Below are 17681 nucleotides of genomic sequence, written 5' to 3'. Positions count from 1 at the left end.
GCGGGGACGCGGCAACGAAAAACTTTCGGAAGGGCTTCTCTCGCACGAACGCGGCTTCTTGCGTGCGGCCGCCGGTCTCGGTCGAGTAATTAACCGTAATTATCAGGAAGACCGACGAATTAGCCGCGGGGCCGGGCGGGGGGGCGACTCGTGCGAGGGGGCTGCGGTTTCTTGTTGCGGTATCGGGGACACCGGGTGCGAGGCGGCGCGACGAGACGCGACCCGGCGCAGCCAGTTTGTGCCCGGGACTCCCGTTAATTACTGTTTATTACGCGAGGGGGGCCATTATATCAGAAGCTTTTCATTTACATTTTGACGAGGTGGCTTAATAAAACCGGCCCGGTCGCGGCGGATCACACGGGAACCGGCCAGTAATTAAACTCGGACGCGCCTATTTCGGCCTCGAGGAAGTTCCGAGCGTTCCTCTTCTCTCCGCCCCGCCGCGAGCAGCCCGCCGAAAAAGATACGGCCGGGGGAGAGCCCCGCCGTGTATTTATAACGTTCGCTAGAATAGATATGTGGGACATCCTGAAAAATGTATGCCCGCCACGGATCCCGTTTGGCGATTGTCCAAAGCGATCCGCGTCCACGGTCAGACAAGTTTTTACCGGTCAGCCGGCTAAAGCTCTGAATTCCTTCCTCCTTGCGACACGCGCTGGACACCCTTTCGCGTCTCGACCTCCTACTTTGCAAGAATCATCTCTACGCTCTTTAGCGACATCTTCTAGCTTTTGCATCGCCTGCGATTTTATATCTCTTCGAGTTTTCCTGGAGGAAGGAGTCGAATCGTTCCATAGACTACTATGGATGCTACTATTCTTGAGTATCTGAATACAGTAAATTGGTCCAAATTGTTCGTCAGTTTGTACACAAAAATGGAGAATTTGGAAAGCGGAGGCACGATTATTCGAGCCTCGCGACTCGCTTTTTCCAAATTGTCTATTTTCGTTCAGAAGCTGTGGGACAATTGGAGAGAATTTACTGTACTTCTATGCTCGCATTACTATCTATTCCCTGTCAAAATAATGATGGATTAGGCTGTGGCATTCAACGCGATTTTCCATTTGCTAGACACTCTCGTTTCTCTCGATTTTTTCGTGAAGAAAAATAGTTCCACAGACTCCCATAGTCGTTTCGTAAGTATCTGGATATTTCGAGGACTGCACGACTATCTATTTTTCATCACCGCTGATCATGCCGTGGCACTCACAGTGAATTTCCATGAGCTGCGCACTCGCAAATTGCTCTATCCGTCAATCCTATTTTCATCATCTTCTAATTTCATAATACTCTTGAGTGATGTGTGACAGAATCTTGCATGAATGATTTTTTTTCTAATATTTAGAATAAATCCTTTCCAATCTTAACACCCTAAACGCCACCCAATGTATATTGTTACATATCAATGCGCACGATCTCTGCTATAATAGAAGCTTGACTATATAATATATATAAAGAAAGGAATATTTCACAGAAACATTTTTATAATATATTAGGAACTGTAAAAGAGAACGAGTCGGAAACTAGTTATTTCTAGCGGCGTGGTATCTCCAGCGTTAATTATCGCCAAACTAAAGTCAACCGACTCGAGACCAGAGAATATCGAAACGCAGTGTCGGTCGTAAAGCTAGATCGAAATATCCAAATCTCTTGAAACACGGCGGAATACCTATATACGTATACATATATCTCCGGCAGATGCATAAAACGTCTTCGGTAACTCGTTTCGCTCATGAACGGAGAGCTCGCTCTTAGCCCACGAAAAGGGCCATAATCGGGGCGATACGTTTCCCGGTAATCTCTCGGAATATTCGCATAATTCTCTGGCCCCCGCTTAACCGTGCCGGCGTAAGAAGTTTAACGAGAACACTCTGCTGCTTTTATTTACAAACGGCTGTTATGCAAAGGAGCTGCAGGTGGATGGCGGAGAGAGGCCGGACTGGTAACTGCAGTTTGAAGTTCCGCGAGAGGTGCAAGGAGAAACCTGGTACGCGCGGGGGGTATTGTTGGATGAAAACATGAAAACGGCGATAATTACTCGTATTCGGGCACGTATCGATTTCTCGCCAGCCGTTCCTCCTCTTGCTGCCTGTACTGCGAGGCCAGACGATGGTCGCTCTTGCTCCTCATGAGTCCCGGCGATCCTCCAGGTGGCACCAGGCCGCTCGAGCTGCCCAGCAATCCTCCGCTTCCGGTCTCCGGCTTAATATTCAGCTCGCCGTAACCCGCCACGTGGAGGACCAGCTGGTTAGGGTCGTGCGCCATCACGAAACGCACCCGACGACTGTAATCCCCGGCCTCGTACTCGAAGTTCCTGCAACACCGTCGGAAATTAACGCTCCGCACATCACCCTCCGCACCCTCTTCGGCCGAGTAACACTCCTTTGGAACCTACTCAGCCGGAACTTTACCCCCAAACGCTATTTCTCATTTCGGTTCTATAGAAGCGTCGCGCTTCGTTGATTATTGTTCTTGGATTACGGTAAATTCTCCCTAATTTTCCTTCAGCTTGTAAAACAAAAAGGGGCAAGTTGCGAAGGAGAGGCACCTTGTCCCTCGTTTTTATAATTGTTGACAATAGGCAGTTATAAAAATAAGTCGCGAGGCTCGAATAATCGTATCTTCTCTTCCAGTATTATCCATTTTCGTTTACAAGCTGAAGGAAAATTCGGGAGAATTTACTGTGGTTCGCAACCCTTCTTGGCTTGGAATCTTCACGCGGAGTCATCGTATTCCGCATCGATTAAATGGGGCAGGCGTTCTATTAATTATTTGCAATGAGCTTACGAAGATTTGGATTCGAGTCTTTGTGTACAGTGATGCGTTTTCTGCACCGGTCAAAGGAACCAGGATTTCTTTCGATAATTGTAACACTGCAGTCATTTAAATCTGACGTTCACTGAACATCTTTTGCAGCGATTGAAACAAGTAGGTTTTCTTCTAATGATTTTATCAATTTTAACATTATAATGTAGCAACGTTTTTGTAATATTTCCGATATTTAGCGAATGTCTGCATCAACTAAAAGAACCAGATTTTCTCTTAACAGTTCAGACAACTTTCAGATAACACCGCAGCATGTTTAAATTAAACGTTCGAAAATGATCTGCATAAATTAGAAAAAAAGATCTATTACAATAAAAGAATGATTACAACAAGAAAATAATGCAACAGCATTCTCAAATACTTCTATCATTTCGCTGCTCAAAACTCGCAGAGCATTAACGCACATCTTCGATCCCTTAATACCGCCGAAAAAGAGGTCGCATCTGTTTCAGGAAACTTCGGTACAAAAATAAGCTGAACTGTGCGAGCGAGCCCAATAGTCTTCCCCATTTTGTTTGCCCTAGACGCGAGAGAATTCCAGCCAAGGAGGTTCGAAGCCCGACGGTGGAAAGCGCGCAGCCTTATTTCTTCCTCGGTAGATCGTTCCCAAGATCGTCCGCTCATTCGTTAGTTCGACGTCGTGGAAGAAAGAGATTTTTCGAAGTTTCTCCGGGCCGGTTTTCCGGGCAACGTTTCCCCCGACGGGCACGATAGGCGAAACGGCCGGAGGCAGGGGAGCGTTTAAAAACGAAAAGGGTCGGGTTTAGTATGCCGGCGTGTCGGGAAAACTGGAGGAGCAAGCGGAATTTTCGACAAGGCCGGGATGAAAGGCTCCGTTCGCATTATGCGCCGCGGAGAGGATCGAGTGCAAAAGTTGACTCGTCCTCGGTCCTTTTCTCCTCTCCGGTTCCGCGGCTTGGGAGACGGTAGGCGGGCGACGGCGCGGCGCGACGCGGCGCGGGGCGCGGAGGTGCGCCGAGCACCTCGGGGAAGTCGGAAACTTTCGTGGAATATCGGAGAAGCAATTTGGAAAAGTGCGGCGTGCCGCGTACCTAGCACGATTGTTATAAAATTAGAGGAAAACTTTCATTATATTCCGACTGCGGTACGCGCGCGCGCGCGCTCGCGCTCCCCTCGGAGAATACGGCTTTTAGCCTGCCGATGGAACACGCGAGATTTATGGCGTTCGCGGTGCCGGGGATGGCCCGTGTAAGTGTCGCCATATATCCTGCAATCGTACAACGTATTAGTCGGCCGGCCGTATTGCTTTTATCCCGATCGCGAGCTCATCGAGACTCTCCTTTCGCGGCCAGTTCTCGCCAGCTACGAAACATTGTACTTCGGTGTTCGTCGCCGATTTTTATCGCGACTTTTTTAGTATCTCATTTTTAGCATTGATCCGCGATCCGAAATTTCAGAGAAGCGCAAGCCTACTTGTTTCTGTTGTTGGTATGTTTTTGTCTGAAAGATTGCTGTAGCATGTTTCACAGCAGTTTCGACAGCATCAAATTTGTTTGCATTGAAAAACTGCTCATTAAAAAGAGCAAGTATCGAACGTGCCTATTGCAGAGGTGACCAAACTTTCGATCACTATGGGCGACCTCTTTTTTTAAATTATTGGTAGCGGTCAATCGACGTCGTATGTGTGAAATGATGATAAGAAAAGTAGTAATTTAAAGTCAAAAATAAGATGCAATGAATCGTGTAAAATGAAAGTACTGCAAGTCGCAAATTAAACTAGCTTCGAGTGCAAAGGGTTAACCCTTTACCGTACCATCTTCACCATAATTACAATAATTATAACAGTTCAAATTTCACAATTTAAACATAGATCAGAAAAACTATTCTGCACTCGCAATTAGGCTTAAGATGGCTCTAACTTTAAAACATTAAATATTGATGAGAAGAGAACATTCATACTTGACAGGTTATTACTAGGAACGAGCACGACGGGCCAGACTCGCGAAAGTATGGCAAGGGGTTGAAACTTTTAGAAAATTAGGGTCGCGCGAAGCTATATCTCTGTGTTAAAAGAGACGGCGGATACTGTTCCGCGTGTACGTAATTTCCGGGATCGTGTTCCGCGATCTTAACGATGGCGACAACAAAGGCAACGTAATTAAAAGTGACTGAAATTGAAGAGCGCGGGGGTGAAGTTCGTCGATAATTAGAAGAAGCCAAGAAGGCAGGCAGTCGGATAAATAGCGATCTAAATAAATAGCGATCCCGGGGACTGGTCCCCGAGGATCACGGCGATCGCGTTTCGCGGGATAACAGGTATCGTTTAATTTGTTTTCTCATTGGCGTGGCCTCCGGTTGGGCAAATCCGGGACACCTGTTACTTATGGCCAGACCGCGGATTTTATGCATTTATGGAAAAAAAGATGAGCAGACACAACTTTCGAAGATTATAAGAAACTGAGAATTCCATGGGTCAATTGAAACTTATTAATCAGTCAGCTGTGTTCGACGAGTATACTTGTCATGGAGAAGTGGTTATATTTTGTGCCGTGACGAGTATACTCGTCGTGCGTAAAAAGTAGCGATAAATTGGCCATTTAAATTGTAATTTTAGTGGAAACAAGAACATAAGTAAATATCAGTAATAAAATGTTCGACGAGTATACTCGTCGTCGCTCGATTCTCGCGACACGTACAGGCGCGCGCTCTAAAAAGGAGGCGTCACAGCTAACCGGTTAAAATTAATAACGAACTAAAAAAGAAATCAGCTGGCTCCCTGACTGTCTTGCAATTGATGCGGACAGTCTTTATTTTGCATATTATTTTGCACAGAGATCCGCAGTCTGTTTGCGACGTAACCAGAGGTCGCGGTCTGAAAAACAGAGACGCCGGATTACGGAGCGGATGGCCGTACAGGACGGGGCAGGAACGAACCTGATGAATTCCACGGTGCGGAGGAACAATTCCTTTGTGTCGAGAAGTTCGGAATCGTCCCAGGGCACGTTCTCGTTGATGTGAGCCTCGGCCAGATCGCAGTTGCTCTGGATGTTCGCGATCTCCAATTCGAGATTCTCTTTGAGCTGAATCAGGCCTCTGAGCTCGGTGCTCAGGTATCGATCGACCTCGTTACGCAGATGTTCCGTACGGTCTTTCAAAGCCTTGCTCAGCCTCCGATAAATCTCGTCCACCTCTTCCGCGACCGAGGCGCAGTTTGTTTGCAGACCCAGCGTGTTCTTCTCCACCAGCGCCAACGCGTCCTGCAGCCTGTGCAGCCCTCTGCGTATCTGCGAACAGGATTAACCGGCGATCCGTCAGTATCTTCCCACGAAACGGTCTCCCAACCACCCCCGGCACCCCGCTAATTGCTTCGGTTCATCTCCACGAGCTGTGCAGCGGCGTGCAGGATGATAAAAACGAAGCGAGACCACCGGAATCACGAGGGAGACGATGTTAACGTTGGGAGGATTACGCTTTCATGATTCATGATTCGGTCGAACCACGAATAAACCATAATCAAGACCAGCATCGCGCTAATTGCTCGACGCATCTGTCGGCAATGTTATCGTCGAATCGACACAGAATGTTAGAAAATGCGCGAAAACCGTCGAGCGGATTTTACATCGGGACGATCGTTCTCCAGGGATCGGTTCAAGTGGTCTAACCTCGCCTGTGGTCAGACGATAGCTCTCGAATTAAATGCTCGCGTGCGCAGCCAGGTTTTTCAAATAATTAACAAGTGAAAATGAGTACGCTCGAGAGACGCTTCTATCTTCCTGAAGCACTCGTTCCGTTATTTCAGAGGACAGCGGTACTCTGAAAGTTCCTTTAAGTAGTCTACCCTTGCCCGTCGTCAGACTGTAATTCTTGGAAGAAGACTTGTGCACGAAGTCACGTTTTCAATCATTGATATCCGAAAGGACTTCGAACGAACGAACGAACGTTTCTGTCTTCCTCGAGCATTCCTCTTACGATTTTCAGAAATAAAAGGTTTCCAGGAGTTCGTCTAAGTAGTCTATCCTCGAACACGGTCGGACAATAATTCTTCAAAGAAGAAGACTCGCGAACAAGCTCATCATTTTAATCGTTCACACGCGATAATAGTCATTGCATGGACGCTTTCATCATTCATAATTATTCCTTTTAGAATTCTAAAGAGTAATTTGTTTTCAGGCGTTCGTTTGACTGGTTTACGCTTGCACTTCGTCGGACAATAATTCTTGAAAGAAGAAGACTCGCGAACAAGCTCATCATTTTAATCGTTCACACGCGATAATAGTCATCGAATAGACACTTTTATCATCCACAATTATTCCTTTTAGAATTCCAAAGAGTAATTTGTTTTCAGGGGTTCGTTTGACTGGTTTACGCTTGCACGTCGTCGGACAATAATTCTTGAAACAAGACCCGCGAACGAAGTCACGTTTTCAGTCATTAATATCCGATGGCAGACACTTAATGGGCACTTTTATAATACTTAATTGTCCTCTCTAGACTTTTAAAGAGCAATTACGTTTCCAGGTATTGATTCAAGTGGTCTAGCCCTGTCTATACTCGGCCAAAAGTTCCCCAAAATGAAACGTTATTTACAAAGTCTTTCCTCCAACGATCGAAGCAATAAATTGGCGCCGAACGCACGGTTTCTCGCATCGTCGAAAATATTTTGAAATTGCAGACACATTTTCGGGGCTCCGCTGAGAACATTTCCGTCTGTTTCAGGTCCACGTGCCGTGGCCGTCGAAGGACCCCGGAAGACGATTTTTCCGCGGCCAGGTAGCCGCCGGTATTTCCGTCGCGTATCCCGCGTGGAAATAGAATTCGCGCGGAGGGGGCGTTTGTTTTGCACGCATTAGGGGGCGAGCAAATATACGGCCGGTTATTTTGGTCCGAGCGGTGCATAGCGCGTAGTTTTGCAGGACGGTAATGCTGACCTGAATTCGCGGTCGCGTCGAATCGCCCGATACGAAGGACGATTTGGAATATATCGCGGCGGCCCTCGCCGGATTAAACTTTCGAGCGTGGGAGGGCGCGAAGCATTTCATTAAGTCCGCCATTGTGCCGGGACAAAGACGCGACTCGCGCCGGAAGAGAAGCCGGAATCTGTTTCGCGATTGTTTGCCGCGATGTCGGCGCTTCCTGCTCGCCTAACCTAAAGCCCTGAGCCCTCGCCGTGCCAAAAATGTAGCCGGAAGAACGGTCTCCCATCGTCGCAGCCCGTCTCGATCCGATCGCCCATCGAACAGCATCATGCCGCGCGACGTTTAGGACCCACCGAATCATCCAGGATGGCGTGAGTATGGTCAACGAGACGGATAAACCTTTTCCGAGCATAGAATAACCGCGCTCCGTTCGCAGAAAATTCCCCGAGGACTTCGCCGATAGGTTGCTCGAGCTGCATAATCGGTACAGGCAGACTCATAATTCTCCGCCGTTGGAAATTATCGACGAGGTACGTTGCCCTCTTATTTTTTCCAGGAGATATCCCATTTGTTCCGCGCACGACACCCGACGTGCCCCGTGAAAAATGGAAACTGCCGTATCCCTTTGCTAAATACTCCGCGCGGGCATGTGTCTTTTTTTATTAATCCGTTCGACCGGGATTTATTTAGACGATCGTAAATTCACCTCGGCTCTCGTTGCGACCCTGATTTATCAGATTTTCGATAGAGCAGACACGGCCGTGTTCGTCGTTGGATACGCGATGGGTTGACCCTTTCGCTAGCAGCGACGGCCCGAAATCGCAGTTACAGCCACCGTCGTCGTAGATGCTGCTGCGTGTCGTTTTGTTATAAAATATCCTCATAAAATAATGAATTCAATATCCTAAAATCTCCTATCCACGGCCCAGCGGAGCGTATAAGGTGTTCGAGCTTAATGAAATTTTTGTATCGCTTCGTTTGGTTTATTTGCGAGTAAAAAAATTTAATATGCATTATTCGATAAATATTCTGTTATGACATTTGAAAAAGTAGGTTATTCTTTGCGGAGTATTGCGAATAAATCGAAGATTATCGCGCGAGGGGCTTCGGAGTCAGTGTTCTCTGATATATCGCGTTTCCCGTTTAAAACTCGCAGCGACTCGAAACTTTTGGCCGGTAGTGTACATCGGAAAGACCCATGTAGAGTAAGGACATATTTTCGCCGCAGTCGCCCCGGGCTGTGGAACGGGACTCGCTTCGCAGAGGCAGCCGGCGAACGGGTTAATCGCGGCGAATTATTTTCAAAGCTCCGCTGATCCGACGGATCACATTGCTCTCTAATTTCGTTCGCCATTTTCTATCGGACGGACATTTTTCCACGGGATTAACGGGGCTCATCAGGTTGCCGGGATTTCCAGCTGAGCGAATCGGCGCAGAAATGGGCGGACCGTTTGGCCGAGGAGGGCATGCTCGTGTACAAATCGGATCCCGACTACGGCGAGAACATATTCGCGGGGTTCCTTCGGGACTCGCCAGAAAATGCGAAGCCGGAGGATCCGATCGAGCTCTGGTTAGTCCTTGGCAAACACTGAAAACCTATTATCCCGGCGGCATTGCTATTTTACGCGGGCCGCTCGCCGATCGGATTTGAATTCCAAATCGTTCAGAGGCCGTCCGTATTTAATTGGCTCCCAGGTACCGCGAGGGCAGATACTTCAAGTACGGCGAGGAGACGCCGAAGAACGTCGAGGACGTGCGACACTTCACGCAACTCGTTTGGAAAGCAACCACTTCGCTGGGAATCGGCACGGCGATCGGCGACGACAAGGAAACGTATATCGTCTGCTTCTACCAACCACCTGGAAACGTGCCTGAGGAATTTGCGGCGAACGTTCTGGCACCCGTCGAGGTACGTTTAATATTTACCAGTCTCTTATTGTCTTCTTCGTCTATTGTCGTACGAATTTATTTATTTATTTATTTGTTTATTTAGGTCAGAAATATCCAAAGCGTGGAACATAACTTCTGCTTTAGCAAAGAAGTTTGTCGACAAAATTTTCTTAGAAACGTTTCCATGATTTCATTAATTATTGCAGAAATCAGAGACTATTTTTAGTCTATTTGAGACCGTTTTCAGAGAATATTTAGACAGATTTTGATAGTTCTAGTGGCAAATTAAATTGAATTTGTCTTTAGATGCAGCTTACTTTTTAATGCATCGTTTATTTAACACGTTCGCGATTCTCATTTCCTTCGTTATTTATCTTCATTGCTTAAATAATTGATCAAACGCGACCGATTTCTGTTATTGAAGCATTGAAACAGTTTAGTTAAATGAAGGAACGCGGACTTCCTGGATATTGTGCTATGTTTTGCGTAGATCATGGACTTCGGTTCGTATTCGGAAATATTTTATTCTTTTACTTTGAATATTTTCTAATAAAAAATTGACAAAAAAATTGACACGTCCGAAGATTATAAAATCAATTGCGTCCGAGAATGGACCAAAGACACAGCAATTGGCCACTGGACGATAACCGGCAGCACTATCCTACCGGCTCGAAATAAATAACGGTCGGTCGCGGGTCCACAATTTCCCACAAGCTCGCCACAGCGAGAAAATCGAGGAAAAGGAGAAAATCGAGAAAATCTACCACGAAATTGCGATAAGCGCGTGGAACGGGCTAGCAGCATTAAATATGTCCGCGGCGCGACTTCGGACGCGAGAGAGAATAATGAAAAGTCCGCCGGTGAGAAATTGTTTCGCAGCTCGGTAAAAAACAAACAATCCCTCGTGCAATCCGGAACGGTTCGGTGGTAAACAACGGGTCGCGGGTTCCTCCGTCGGCGTAAATTCCTTGACGCCGGGTCGCGCGGCAGGGTCGCGAAAGAAGGAGCCCGAGGGGTCGCGCCGGGTCGGCGGAGGTGTGCCGGCGGCATTCGAAAAGGATTCCCAGGATCGCCGGGGGAATTCTCGTACCTGGGAATTGATGCGCGTAATTTCACGCCTGAGGATGTCCATGTGAGCGTCCTTGCACTCCGGGCAACACTTTTTCTCACAGTGGACACAGAGGGAGCAGTAGCTTTTCTCGGAGCAAACGCCGCACCGTTCCATCGTCTGGCCGCTGGTCGGGTCCGGCAGCTCGCCGGTGATCTCGATGTGCAATTCCAGGAATCGCTGCAGGGTCACGTTGGTCGGGAACGCCTGGACGCCCTGCGTGAAACACACGGTTGTTCGTTAGATAATAGAAACCAGCCGGCAGCCGTTGAATAACCATGAACAACGCCGCTCTATGGCCGGCGAACAAATCCCGATGCTTTTCGCCGGAACGGCGTACGCGCGCGCGCGCGCGCTGAGTTTTCAGGCTGCTTTTAGCCGGGATTGAGTTGCATAGATGATAGTACAATTCTCTCAGCGATCTTTAACGCTGAACCTACCACCGCCTATCATCGAAGTCGCGAAGCTGCTTTGGCTAAAAATTCTCGAATATATCTCTTTATTCCGGCGCATACTGTTTTAAATATTGCAAAAAATTCGAATGAATTCGACACCGTTATTCTTATCAGGCAATTTTTGTTAGTCGCTTTTAGATCTCGGTCTTAGGTTCAGCGTTAACCTTCTGGTGCTTCCAACGGGTGCTTCCAACGGGTTTTATTCAGAGCAATTTGAATCTCTCTTGCGATTATTTTGCATCGCATCGAATGCACGAAACGTACAAAAGTTTCCGAAGCGATTATCGAGTGATGCGGAAGAGCAATGTCATAAAACGGCTAAGCGGTACGTACGTAAATGACAAAGTAGCGAGCAAATGAAATTTCTTTCGGGTCAAATAGTGCCGAATAGAGCAGCGGGGTTAACGACGGCCGGCCGTTTGATCTTACCGAAGCGAACGGAGGGAGAAGGAGAAAGTAAGACAAATGGCTCGTGAGAGGTGTCGCGCTATGAAACGCGAAACTTCATCCACTTTCATGAGCGATCCCGCCGCGGATTCGACGCTGAATAAAGATGAGACGGCCCCGCATTATGCCCGGGTTCGGGGAACCTTGTTCCGGCCGTATGGTTCATTTGAAAAGCGCGCGTACGGATGCATTTGCATCGCCGTCCGTTCCATAGCTCCGCGATTTATCCCGGGAACTGTTTTCCACCCGGGAAATTGATCTTCCGCTTCCGGAGCCCGGGAACCTCTCCAAGGATACGCTTTTCATTTCATTGAAGTTTTTAACGATGGAACTTTATGCGCTTTCCGCAGTCAAATCCAAGGGTCCGCGAGATTTATCATATCTCCAGTGGCTTCGGCAAATTTCAAACGAAAGAAAACCGCCCAATTCAGTGGGGTGAACTGCTTTGGAACTGGTGTCATCCTTGAGCTGATCGCATAATATCCCTTTGCAATATGTCAAAAATATATCGCCCGAAAATATTACAGCATAGAACAATTTTTGATAAAGATTGGGGCCAACTTTGACTGACTATAATTCCGCGAGAAACCATCGTAGGACGATGACTTTTCTTTCAAATTAATGCTTGAAACCTCTGCTTTAAGATACCGTTTCCCGATTTTAAGTTCGTCACACCCTCACCACTAGAACCCATTAAATGCGAGACCATGTTTATCGTATTGGAAAATGCCAAATCTGTCGTAACAAGGGTTACTTGAAAGTGCTGTAATTTCGCGAGAAAAAATCGCAGCCAAGCGCCCTTTTTTTTAAATTAAAGGGGAAGGATCGAACTTCGTTCCGCTGTAAACGGCATCTTCGAAAAAAATTTTACAAAGATCGTGCGTTTCGTCAAACTCGGCAATATTCAATGTAGCAAACATGGCCTTACATTGTAAGGGTTACAGCGGCGATGGTGCACAAAACGTAAAATCCGAGAAAAGTATCTTAAAGTAGAGATTTCAAGCTTTAATTTAAGATAAAAATCATCATCCTACGATGATTTTTCGCGGAGTTCTCGTTGGTCGAAGTTGGCCAATTTTTATCAAAAATTCAGTGCACTCTAAGTGCCGAAAATCAATGAATGAAACCGATACACTAGAAAGCTAGTGTTCAAATCTCCGATTGGTCCACGATGGTGATTTTCTATAGCGAGAAGATTGCGGTTACCGTTGACAGTGTGTACAGCTGACAGTTTCGTGTTGACACTCACTTGGTAAGGTATACGATGTTCCGCCCTGCATTCCGGACACTTGACCTGTCGCCGCACGTAGTCAACGAGGCCATCCATGCAGGGTTCCATGCAAAAGCTGTGCTGGCATGGCAAAAGCTTCGGGTTCCTGTATCGGTCCAGGCATATCGCGCACGTTAGCAGTTGCTCGAACTGCTCCATGCCTGAAACATGCAACAAACACTTGTTACGTTCTCCTTCGCTCGCTTCCTGCCCGCTGATCTCGCCGGTTCGGTTCGGATCGGTTCTATTTCGATGCCGCGGGCCGATTCGGGCCTACCGCTTTCGTTACTTCAGACTCTCTTACAGCAAGATCTTAGCGGCTCGTAGATAACGCATTCGCTAGCAGCGTCACTATCTTACCCAGTCGCATTTATTTTATTCGTCGTATTAAACGCATCGTATGCACTTGTAAAATGTGATCGAAATCTCGTCGAATGGAAGCTACAAATTCTTTGTGTAGTAATGTCTCTCTAATTGACGCCCAGATTGACCACAAAAATGGACGATCTGGGAAGAGGAGATACGATTATTCGAGTCTTGCGGTTTATTTTTATAGTTATAAATTGTCCACAATTATAAAAACGAGCCGCGAGGCTCGAATAATCGTATCTCCTCTTCCCAAATTATCCATTTTAGTGGACAATCTGAGCGTCAGTAAGGGAGACATCACTGTACATCGTGTGCTATAATTTGAAACAGTGATATTCATAAATTGAAGTCGCACATGTATTAACATGCTGCTAGCGAACACATTCTCATACGATGGAACGAAAAAATCACACTGCGAAGAAGTACAGTACAATTCTCCCCAATTGACCCTCGGCTTGGAAACGAAAATGAACAATTCCAGAATAATCGTATCACCTCTTCCCAAAATTGTCCAGTTTCGTGTACTAGCCGAGGGTCAATTAGGGAGAATTTACTGTGACTGTTTCAGTGCGATCGCTACAGGGAGATTCAAAAGTACCGTGCCACGACGGTGCCAGCGACAAGATGGCGGACCGAGACGGAAAGCTCGCGGGGATCTACATTCGCGAGCACGGTTGTTATTGCAACGGATATCGATCAGCACTTTTGAATCAGCCGGCAGACGCTGACGTCACGCGGACGATATATAGAGCACACTGAACGCACGTAATTGAAACGAGAAGGACGCTGTGTCTTCTAAGATACATAAAGAGAGCTAGAGTAGATAGCAACCGAGAATCGGACGTCTGTTCAAGATTACTATTTCGGAACCGGTTCACTTTGGCGGCCACTGACGTACTGGCTAAAAATTCCTGCGATCATCCTGCTTATATCCATCCGCTCGTCAACGGTTCCCGACGTAGCGACGATTCTAGATCGGCTTGTCATCCTCTCTTTTCTCTCTATTATTAATCGCGGCGTCGCGTCGCCGCGTTTGGACTGGAGTCGCGCGGCTTTTTCGCCGACGGACGAACACTTTTTCGCTCTCGGCGGACGTGGAACGGGTATCGACGGACGCATCTGGCGGTTTTCGCGGCCGTCTGACGTTACCGAATAATATTTCGCAATGCGCGGCTCGCCTTCGGAACCTCGGAGCGGCGTCGGCTCGACTTGTTTATCCGATCCGACGAATCCGATCTGCGTCACGGGCTTCGACACTGATCCCTACCGAGTATTCTCGATCCTTACGTCACACCATGAAACCACGAAAATCACGGATAATAAATAGTTCGAACGACTAATCCGCGGACTGTTGCAATCCGGGGACGCCATTGTGCCAAGTTGTTATTCATCGCCGCGTTTGCCGCGGCGTTGCTCTGCGCTCTCGAGCGGACCCGACGCTTTTCCTCTCGGTAATCGTTCGTTATTCGTTAATTCATTCAGCTACCCACTTGACGAGTCGCCTAAGTTCGAAATCATGAAGACTGAGTTAAGCGTGGAAATAGCTGGTATTAAGTACAGTGGATTTATTTGCTATTTAAACGTGCAACTTGAGAGATCTCAATTTCGATTCGATGAAGCACATTGCTTCAATTTGATGACATCTCTGACTCTGTTGGCGCGGCAAAGTGTTGAACAACGTTATCGTAATCACTATTACTGTATTTTCTTGCAATAGTGCTATGCATTTTTTTATGGAGTATTATACAAGTATTATACAATTTTTAGAATACTAACAAACGGGACTTGCGCCACCGTCGATTAAGATTAATTAGCTGTTGTTCCTAGCAAAATCCTAGCAGCGATAAGAAATCATGTCAACTCTATGCAGCTATTCGAAGAAAGAAAGAAGTGTCTACTCGATTCGTGTTCGTTGCAATCGATGGAGATCGCATTTACAGTAATGTCTCCCTAACTGACGCTCAGATTACAGCAATGTCTCCCTTACTGACGCTCAGATTGTCCATTGAACGGAAGAAATCAAGTACGATTCGAACGGACGCCGCGGGACAAAGTGCGAGGGAGGATCGCGTAAATGAGTAAACAAGAAGAGTCCGTCGGCGACCTTCGAGCCTAATCGTTTCCATTTTTCGTCGCGGAAACAATGCGCGCGACCGCTGCCAAGACAATGTCAAGATCTCGTCGGTGTCGTTGCTCTTCTATTTCGAGAGACGATGTATCATTCGCGGGGGAGCCGAGGGGGCGAACCCCGGAGAGAGGGTGTCCCTGTGTGTACTTCGCGCGTTGCAAATTATTCCGACCGTCGACTTCGCCTCGTAATTAGAGCCGCGGTGCTTGGCAGCCGCGTCGAGATTCGTTCACCGAAGCGTTTCGAAATTCCCCGGGCAATTTGCGCCCGAGATTCTCCCGCCCGATTGTTTTTGCTCGCCGGTCGGTCGCTGTTACTCGATAGTCGAACCGCAGGCTCGTTTCATCTCGGAACAGTCCTCGCATTTTTTCCCGAACTATTAATATTGCTGTCATCCCCCCTAAAGCCCCGAGGATCGAGCGGCCCAAGAATATTCCAGACGATTTATCGATCGACGAATTCTTTCCTCGACGAAATATTTCAAACGGAACGGCTCGTGGAACGCCCGCGTCACAGAGCTTTTCCCGATTTCATTCGATCGACCTCGGAAGGCTGCACGGTTTCTTTTTTGAAAGACGGATGTGGGAAGTCGAAGACGCGACTCGCTAAAAATAATACGGACGGGGCGTGGAGAAAATTCATTGAACAAGCTGGAGGAAAATGGAAAAAAGAGGTTTACTTGGGATTGAACTTTTCTGGCTTCATTTTTCAGACTGCCCATTTTTTAAGCACTTCAGTCGATCACTGTAGAACAGGATGGCAAAAAGAGTTCACCGAAAAATCCTCATCGCGAAGAATAAATCGTCCATAATTTCGGACAACTGCTCTTGCATTCTCGTCTCGATTCTACGCAAAAGTGAGCCGTTTATTTTGAAAGTTGCATAAATCACTTTGTTTTTAAGGCGATATATGTAAGGGTTTGCGTTTTTAACACGTTTAAAAATATGGATGCTAACTTTCGAGGAGATTTACTTGTATTTGTTATCTCAGGATGCTGATACTTTTCTCAGTATAAATAATTTCGTGTAAACATTAAAAAATCACCACTTTTCATTACGGTAAAGTGACTTGTGCCACTTTCAAAATAAACGGCTCAAGTTCGAGGCAAAAATCCTGATCGAGATTAACCTTATTCAGAGAAATTTGTACGCCAACTGTCCGGATCCGTCGGCAGACTTTATCGCGTCTAGCCTACTCTGCGGTTTCCAATAAGCGAAGTGGAAAAATTCTTTGGAGGACAGGCGGCCGCGTGTCGGCCGATAAACATCGCGCTTTAGCAGAGCTCGGTGCAAGGTGCCGCCGATAAAGCGAAATATTTACGCAGGCATTCGGGCCGACCGGAAAATCATTGATAAATCGCGGGAGGAATCAACGCGGAACGGCTCGGATGTTTCTGGTTAAATATAAAACGTGGATCGGAGCGGATCCGAGCGTCGAAGCACCGTCGAACGAGATTATTCGAGGCGTCCGCGGACACGTCGGAGCCAAGTCCATCTCGGTGTTTCGCAAGATCGAGCAGTTGGAAGGCCGCGGCGAGGAACGATCGCGGTGGATCGGCGATCGCGGCCGTCGCAGGGAACGCTGGCCCACGCATTAGAAAGCATTGTTACTCTTAGACGAACCACTTGTTGATCTTCGAGCGAATTCCGGGGTGCAACAGGCGGCTGGGCGCCTATTGTGTTAGCAACTTTCTGGATGTCGGCGCGAGGGAAGAGAGGGATGTTAATCCTGACAGCGGGCCTGGATGCTGCCAGAGTTAACCAGCTTCCGCAGATTTCCATTGTTTTGACGCGGACGTGTCCCTGAACCGTCTTTTGCAACTTCGGGGTCGAGGGACCGAGAGGAATCGACCGGAAATCGGAGCAGTTGGTATTCTGGACCGTCGTTTCTCGAGTCCGGGCTTTGGGATTTTTCTTGCAAAATCTGGAAACTGTTTCGCGTCGATTCTTTCGCGTACGCGTTTACCATTGTTCGGAGCGTGTTACGGATTTTTTCCAAGTCGAAATATTTAAAACCGCGCGAGCTGCGTTCGTTCGAACGAAGTTCGTTTTTTAAAAAAATAGCGCCTCGCTGGCTGATGGGATTCTATCCGCTCTAACGGCTTCGATACTACTTCATAAAGCGAAGTAGTATTTTCACCGTGAGCGAAAATAAATCAAATGTCCAATTGCTTCAAAAAAAAATGCCAGCACATCGTGTTTTCCTATTTCCGCTTTATTCAGCTTTTCTCGCTGCGGGGAGACAGAAAAAAATCGGAACAAATTAGAACAACTTAATGATCTTGCTCCACGCAGTAACAACAAGTCTGCCG

The 17681-nt window shown here is 47.3% G+C and overlaps 2 protein-coding genes across 11 annotated transcripts in view; one reads left to right on the top strand and one right to left on the bottom strand.

Moving 5' to 3' along the window:
- The window catches only part of tn (tripartite motif containing protein thin), an 84429-nt gene that overhangs the window by 29419 nt on the left and 37329 nt on the right, over positions 1 to 17681 (bottom strand). For 8 of the 9 annotated variants that reach the window (XM_076521097.1, XM_076521099.1, XM_076521098.1 and 5 more), the window contains 4 exons: positions 12853 to 13034; positions 10684 to 10917; positions 5722 to 6071; positions 2039 to 2314 (listed from right to left, as the gene is read on the bottom strand). In XM_076521097.1, coding sequence (XP_076377212.1) covers positions 2039 to 2314; positions 5722 to 6071; positions 10684 to 10917; positions 12853 to 13032 — 1040 coding nt within the window. In that variant the 5' untranslated portion in view covers positions 13033 to 13034. Of the gene's footprint in view, positions 1 to 2038; positions 2315 to 5721; positions 6072 to 10683; positions 10918 to 12852; positions 13035 to 14007; positions 14143 to 17681 lie in introns of those variants that run through there. The other variant, XM_076521093.1, reaches the window with a different exon arrangement.
- Positions 7530 to 17681, top strand: part of LOC117223804 (uncharacterized) — a 78178-nt gene continuing 68026 nt past the window's right edge. For both annotated transcript variants that reach the window (XM_033476333.2, XM_033476332.2), the window contains exons 1-4: positions 7530 to 8074; positions 8140 to 8233; positions 9122 to 9273; positions 9399 to 9612. In XM_033476333.2, the coding sequence (XP_033332224.2) occupies positions 8070 to 8074; positions 8140 to 8233; positions 9122 to 9273; positions 9399 to 9612 (465 nt within the window). In that variant the 5' untranslated portion in view covers positions 7530 to 8069. The remainder of the gene's footprint in view (positions 8075 to 8139; positions 8234 to 9121; positions 9274 to 9398; positions 9613 to 17681) is intronic.

The sequence above is a fragment of the Megalopta genalis genome, chromosome 4 (assembly GCF_051020955.1).
Source record: "Megalopta genalis isolate 19385.01 chromosome 4, iyMegGena1_principal, whole genome shotgun sequence".
Lineage (NCBI taxonomy): Eukaryota > Metazoa > Arthropoda > Insecta > Hymenoptera > Halictidae > Megalopta > Megalopta genalis.
The sequence above is the reverse complement of the archived record's forward strand: the minus strand, read 5'-3'. Positions and strand labels throughout refer to the sequence as shown.